This window comes from Elaeis guineensis, chromosome 14 (assembly GCF_000442705.2).
Source record: "Elaeis guineensis isolate ETL-2024a chromosome 14, EG11, whole genome shotgun sequence".
NCBI classification, from domain to species: domain Eukaryota; kingdom Viridiplantae; phylum Streptophyta; class Magnoliopsida; order Arecales; family Arecaceae; genus Elaeis; species Elaeis guineensis.
Genome location: NC_026006.2, coordinates 32814402 through 32821763, shown reverse-complemented (window position 1 = coordinate 32821763; position 7362 = coordinate 32814402). Strand labels below are relative to the sequence as shown.

The 7362-nt window shown below is 38.9% G+C and overlaps 1 protein-coding gene across 1 annotated transcript; it reads left to right on the top strand.

Moving 5' to 3' along the window:
* The first annotated feature begins 510 nt into the window (after nucleotides 1-510).
* LOC105037138 (transcription termination factor MTERF15, mitochondrial-like) lies at nucleotides 511-2504 on the top strand. Its single transcript, XM_073248868.1, has 2 exons — nucleotides 511-1924; nucleotides 2050-2504. Exon 1 carries the CDS (start codon nucleotides 644-646, stop codon nucleotides 1829-1831), a length of 1188 nt encoding a protein of 395 aa, XP_073104969.1. The 5' UTR covers nucleotides 511-643; the 3' UTR covers nucleotides 1832-1924; nucleotides 2050-2504.
* Nucleotides 2505-7362: the final 4858 nt, after the last annotated feature.

Here is a 7362-nt window from a genome sequence, read left to right as displayed (position 1 = left end):
AGATTAAAAGGTGTTTTAATCTTCTATTCTGCTGCGATGTTTAGAAAAAAAAATTTTTGAAACATACATGCATGTCTCGACATAGAAATTCCAACACCTCGATGGTATTGGGGTGACGTAGGACTAGGACCGGCCCTGAGCAAATCGAACTGGATGACTGTCTCAGGCCCTGTATCGATGTTCCAATGGAGTGTAAGGATGGCTTTCTGTAATATCATAATAAAAAATAATTAAATAAATTAATATTAAATTTTATATACCGCTTAACAAATATATTTATAAAAAATTATTATATGTAGATTAATTTTTTAATAATAATTAATATTTAAAATATATTAATTTTTAATAATTTTTTTATATTTAATATCAGATTTAAAAAATATCAGAACCGACTGGAAGTGATATCCCGTCCTCCCTCCCAACTCCTATTCTGCTTGCCAAAGAAAAAAAAAAAAAAAAAAACTAACAAATGCCATGGCGATTGCTCCTAACCCATTCTCCACACAAAGCAGTACTATTCGGGTGGTTGGATCAATTTCCTTCAACCCTTTCCAGGGTTTATTTGCTCCCGCCTCTCCAAACATTTCCCTGTTTCTGAACTCCATTTCCTCTTTTCAGTTCCCTTCTTCCCATTTTCCCTCCGATGCTTCGCTCTCTCCTCCGCAAATACCCCTTCCGTTCCACCCCAATTCTCCTCCGTTTCCTCCACCACCCAAACCCCAAACCCCCTGACGAATCCACCGCCGCCGCCACCGTCTCCTACATCAGAAGCTCCTGCGGCCTCTCCCTCTCCGCCGCCCTCTCCGCCGCCAAAGAAGTCCACCTCAAATCCACCGCCAACCCTGACGCCGTCCTCGCCCTCCTCAAAGGGCACGGTTTCACCAGGCCACAGATCGCCAACCTCGTCTCCAAGAACCCCGCCCTCCTCGCCGCCCGCCCGGAGAAGACCATCAAACCCAAGCTCGAATTCTTCGCCGGCATCGGCTACACCGGCGCCAATCTCGGCAAGCTCATCTCCTCCGACCCTAGACTCCTCTCGACCAGCCTCGAGGAAAGGATCGTCCGCAACTTCGACTTGCTCAAGACACTGCTCGGCTCGCCGGCGGCTGTGATCGCGGCGATTGCCGGCTCCTCTCGGCTTCTCCGGTGCAATCTCAGCACCGTGGTGCTGCCCAATTTGCAGACATTGAGAGATCACGGAGTTCCGGCGCCGAAGATCGTCATGTTGGTTAGTTGGTATCCACGAGTGCTGATGAATAAGCCCGATCGCTTCACCGAAACCGTCAAATTGCTTAAAGGAATGGGGTTGAAACCGATGTGGACGAAGTTCATTCTCGCTATCAATGCCATGTCGGGGCTGACGGCGGCGACGTGGGAGAGGAAGCTGGCGGTTTATAGAAGTTTAGGATGGTCTGAGAATGAGACTCTCATGGCCTTCACGAAGCACCCAAACTGTATGCTGTCATCGGACAAGAAGATAAGGAAAGTGATGGAGTTCTTTGTGAAGAAAATGAACTGGAAGCCGGCGTTTGTGGCAGCAGAGCCGAGGCTTTTGGGCTTTAGTCTTGAAAAGAGGACCATTCCAAGGTGCTCGGTTTTGAGCATTTTGGAGTCGAAGGGAGTGATGAGCAGGAAATGGGGTGTGCACACTTTTCTGCTCATAAGTGAGAAAGACTTCTTAGAGAATTATGTGATCAAGTATGGGAAGCAGATCCCCGAGGTGCTTGAGGCTTACCAGGGGAAATTGGAATTTGTAGGGCTCCAGGCAAGGTATCGGAGAAGCCAATGGAAATCGGCAATTGCGGAAGAGTTTAATCGCCGGAGTTCTTGACTTCCTCTGTCTGTTCCATTCTGTAGTACTCTTGGAAGTCGTACAATTCCTTTGAAGTTTTGGCTCTGTCAGCGTGCCACTTCTACCACCTAAGTACGTTAATTTATTCTGATTTTTTACTCATTGTTCTAACTGTTAGCTGAAACAGGAACACGTTCTAAACTAGGTGCTTGATTACTTTGAGCGAGTTATTGTTGTATGATTCTTTGTCGCTGCAGCTACCAGAACGACATGCACTTTGCTGTAACAGCAATTACATTGCCAAGATGAGAGTGAATTATCTACATTCACGGATATATTCAGGCTAATTCGGGATGTTCGCTTTTATTATGAAGGGGTTTTTGGAAGGGTAGCTTGGAAAATTATCTTGTGCGATGCAGCACCACTGTTGCTTGTTGTTTTGGCTGGCAAAAATTGATCCCCAAATGTTTCACATGAAAGAGAATAATGTTTCTAAATTTCCATTCTGCCCTGCATGAAGGTAAGATTTCCTGGAACTCTCTATTGGTCTGGGATTTTTTTTCTTACCCCCCCAACCATGTAGTTCATTCTTGAAAGTTTATGTGACAAGCAACTACTTGACATTCTCTCTTTTGGACATCTGTATATGTTGCTGATTTGATTTGGAGGTCTTGAGTGTCATTTTGATCTTTAAATATTGGTGTTTGAGGCTATTGACCTTGTAAATGTCTAAGATTGATTTTCTCAATGTGCCACATCTTGTGTCTAATCTTCTAATTAAAATTTTATTCACATGCTTTCTAGCTGTTATTGACTACTCATGAAATTTAAACATTTAAGATAGAGGCAAGCAAGGTAGTGAATGAAATCCCCAAATTTTAATGAAAAATGTTTGGTTAACTTGGTTCTATGGCACAACTAGGTTATTTTCCTTTTGTAATTTTGCTTCATGTTCTTATTTTCAAAGGCTGTGGGTGTTTAGCAGAACATAGAGTTTTGAAGGTAACATGTGGTATCATGGCTTTGATGAAGGGCGAGAAGTGCGGTAACATATACCAATTGATTGAAAACACAGTTGTAGATGGACTTTCCAATGGTATGTATAGTAAGTTGGAGACATGTTGCTCAAGATGGTGTAGTTAGAGAAAGGTGACCATCTTAGGTCAGTTCTCCTGAGGAGTTCTTGATGAGCAAAGTTGTAGGTAGCAGCGAGAGCAGATTCAAGGAAGGCTCATGCTTGTGGCATGTTTGGAGTTGAGCTAGATGGTCATCTTTGCCAAGGTCCCATATGCAGTTCTCCCAAGGAGTTCTTAGATGAGCAAAGTTGTAGGTGACAGCAAGAGCAGATTCAAGTAAGGCTTGTGCTTGTGGCATGCTTGGGGTTGAGCTAGTTTTTACCTTAGGGAGAGGGCATTGTGCCATTCAGAACATGGATCAAGGGCTTCTACTAACTCTCTTATAGACTTGGCAATTAAAGGTGGAGAATGTTGAGATTATGGTTTTATTGTCATTTCATAGGGAATAAGTCCGAGCAGGGCTTGGACCTTCACTTCCCATTTCGACTTGCAAGCAGAAAGAGATCAGTGACCTCTACTTTTTAATAGGGACTTTGTGTATCCTTTGGTGATGCTAGCAGGGGAGTTCCATGGAGCCTTTGGCTGAACATGAATGAAGAAAAATAAAAAGAGAGAAAGAGAATGGAAGAGAAGAGGGGTGAGAGAGAGAGAGAGAGGGGGGGGGGGGGGGAGAGAAGAAAAGAGGAGGAATAGAAGAAGATAGAAAATATTTTTTTCTTGGTGCTCACCTCATGTTTTGGACTCTCATGATCTTTTGGCTCTTTCTTTTGTGATAATTTCTTTGTGCAACTTTTCCCTTGTGTTTAACTCTCTTGAGAGTTTTCTCAAGTTTTTTTTTTTCCTTCATGAATACTTGTACAGATCTTGATACTCTGAATATTATAGTGGATTCGTCGCTCCCTTGGCAAATGTAGCCTAGATTTAAGATGAACTACATTAAATTTTGGTGTATGATTTCAGTTTTATTTTCTATTATTTTTCTATTATTTTATTCAGACATTCCTCTTTTGTAAGATATATTAAAATTTTCCACTAAAAAGGAAATTAATTTAAATAAGATGTATCTAAATTTTTCCACTGATATTTGGATAATAATTAAGTAATATTCACTATTAACAAGATTTTACTTCATTATAGTGTGCTCTTTCTTTTATAATGTTTGGAATCCTTTTCCTCTTGTTTCTCAATTGAAACATCTTCCCATGCATTGCATGGATCATCTGCTTGTTTACTGGAAGAGGTTAGGGAAACTATATTTTATTATTAAGAAAGATGAAAGGTTTTAAGTCGTGGTTTGCTCTGATACGATAAAAATTTGAATCAAGTAAAAGATTGAGCTCATTTGTATCCATTGCTCGGCACAAAAGAAAAACAAATAGTTGCATCATTGGTTGACCTAGCCATTTTTTCTAATCTACTTTATATGTAATGAGAAATCTTATCAAAAAAATAATGTAACAAGAAATCCATGGGGTCCGGCACATATGTGAGACAACTTGGCTTTCTCATTATATTATGTTGCACGTTGCCTGTAGAAAAAGATGGAGAGTCTAATGCATGCTAGACTCCTGAGACCCTTGTCGAGGATTCTAGTATCTATAATGGCTTGTGTTAAGGATGAATTGATCAACCATTTTTTCTATGGATGTATTCTCGTATAGAGAATGAATATATCATGAATTATCCCAGCCATCAAATATAGATAAAGATATGTTGACCCAGCCATGTTTACTAATATCATGATCATTCATATTCAATTTTGGAGCTAATTTTGCAATGGCTTGAAGTTCTATTTCTAATAGGATTGCTATCTAGATGTGCTATTTTAGGTCAAGATCAGGATAATAGAGGTTTTAGGCCACTAGGATTGCCTTTTGGTTTGATTTTGTTAATTTTTGTTATTGGACCTTGTGTGATCCAAAATTTTCTATTCTAAAAATTTGAAGATACCTTATTTCTTTTTTTTTTTTTCTTGTTTCTTTCTAATGAACAAAAATTTAAATGTTCCTTATATTTTTTTCCCTTTTTCGTCTGCTGCTTTTTTTTGTTCTTATTACTGTATTCTGCTTGCTGGAATTCTGGCTGTAGGCTGCCTCTTCTTTCTCTTCTTTGTCATCTATTTGTCTATTTTTTCTGTTGCTCGCTGGCTGCTAGAGCTGTAGTATGGTAATTCATCCTGTTCAGAAAATAATCGAATTTGTATCTTGAATCTTGAACTGATAAGCTGGGTTGAGATTCATTTCAGTAATTCTGAATTGATATCCTGTTGGATAATCTGATAATATTTACATATATTTGCGTGCATGCATGTATGTGTGCTTGTGAATATATTCTCTTTGTTGCGTTTTAAGTTATTTAAAAAAAAAAAATCATGTTTTCATTTAGATACAAACCATCATATAAACTTGCAATTTGTATTGAACACCGCTGGTTTCTGTGACATGAAAACTGCTTAGTTTCATAAAAAGAAACTAATGATTTTGGATGTATAGATATTTTAATAGCAAATGAATAGCTCCAACGTTATAAGTTTATTATACATCAAAAGATAAAAACAATGACTGCAGAAAATTGATATTGAGCTACAAGATATTCAATTACAATTCAAACGTAACTTAAAATTGAAAAAAGTAAAAATAAAAACAAGAACTCAAGCATCTTTTTGGGTTTGGATTAAATATTTCTGGTATTTGATCTGAATCCAACTCATTCATCTACACCCTTGCTAGCTGCTGGCTGTACTTCTACACCCCCTCATCCTCGTCTCATTGGATGAATATGTAGATAATATATTCTTTATACCAATTGTACGATCACACTTCCCGTGGCCTACTCATAGCATTCATTTTTAATCTACATTTCATGATATTACAAGGAGCTTGTATCTTGTCTCGAACTCATAACTATGTAGTTTAGTCTTAGTCCTTTTGAGGTTGTGTTTGGTTCCTATATAGCTAAACATAGGGTGACCAAAGTCAAGCATTGGTAATTACCACTCAAGCAATTAACTATGTGACTGGCTAAAGTTTTGTCTAACCGCTGCACAGTTAACCACACTTTTTGGTAGCAGGATTGGTGTTTGGTTGTAAAAATCACAAAGATACATTCTTTTCCTGTATGGATAACAATGCACTTACCCATTGCCCACATTTGGATGAAAATGGCCACCCATCACATGAACTCATTGACCACCCAAAGATATTACATGTAGCGTACACGGTATATGGATGGCCTGCACATGGAAATGTTCAGTGTATTCATGGCTCGGTTATGAAAGTCATCATTATATCATCTCCAACAATGTGAAGAACATGAAGCAGTAAATATGAAATATAGCATAAGCATCATGTGGATAGAGGTCTCGCCCTATAGCCAACAGGTGTGGTGACCTCCAAAGGGGGATAATAAGGCGTGAAATCCGACAACATGATAATATCAAATCTAGTCCCAGAATGGGACAATCAGCAAATGGTACCAACAATGGTGGTTCTAACAAGCAGGATAAGAAGTAGTGCAATAAACATCATAAGACAATGCCTTCTCATGTTCTGGACATGAACATGCTACACGATCTGAAAGCGTCCCCATACATCAGATACTTCTCATAAAGGGCATGCAAGAAGGACGAGACCTGCTACTAGCATTCTTGACGAGATCAAACAAACACCACCTAGAATCCCCTACAACTTATCGCCCTTCTCCTCCCATCCAGTGTATACAAACTAAAATTAGTAGCAAGCGGCCATGCAATTTTGCGATGTAACCCCCTTTCTATTTTGACAGTGCATGCCATCAATGACAACCATGGTGTTCTGCAAGAAAATATTGTCTTATTCAGTAACCATAATAGGGGATAACACTGGATTGAAAGAACTACTACTTAAAAATCCACGTGTACCTTGCAGGCAAGGAAGAAAATAACGCTTTGGCATACGAAGGCAAGGAAGAAAATAACGCTTTGGCATACGAGGAAAGGTGTTGATTTAATGGAATTTAAAGTAGCAATGGCCTTAACACGTAGTTAGAAGTGTCGGCTTATGGTCTCCCTGGAGTTCTAGAATGTTTCTAGAGTGTTTCATCTAGGATTCTCTTGGTCGCACCGATTATAAAGAACAAGGTGGTGGCTAGCATCTCAAAAGTGGTAATGTATTGGGTCTCTGCTTTAAGGCCTTGAGATTCCATTTCATTGCAAAGGGTAGTAAATGTTATGGTGGCCATCTTGATGTTATGTGACAAACTAGTTTGTGTCCTATGATGGTGCAGTCTTATTAAGGGTTTTTTAAAGGAATAATTATGGAAAAAATCTTGAATTATTTGGATATTTTTAATTTCATCATGAATTTTAATTTAATACAATCAGATCATTAAATATTCAAATAAGTTCAATTTGGATTCTAGTTATAAATTTTGTTTGGCTGCCGTTGCAGAGCCAGATAAACTTATGTGGCAGAAAGGGCTGATGTAGACAAGATTTTTTTCTCCATTTTCCCTTTC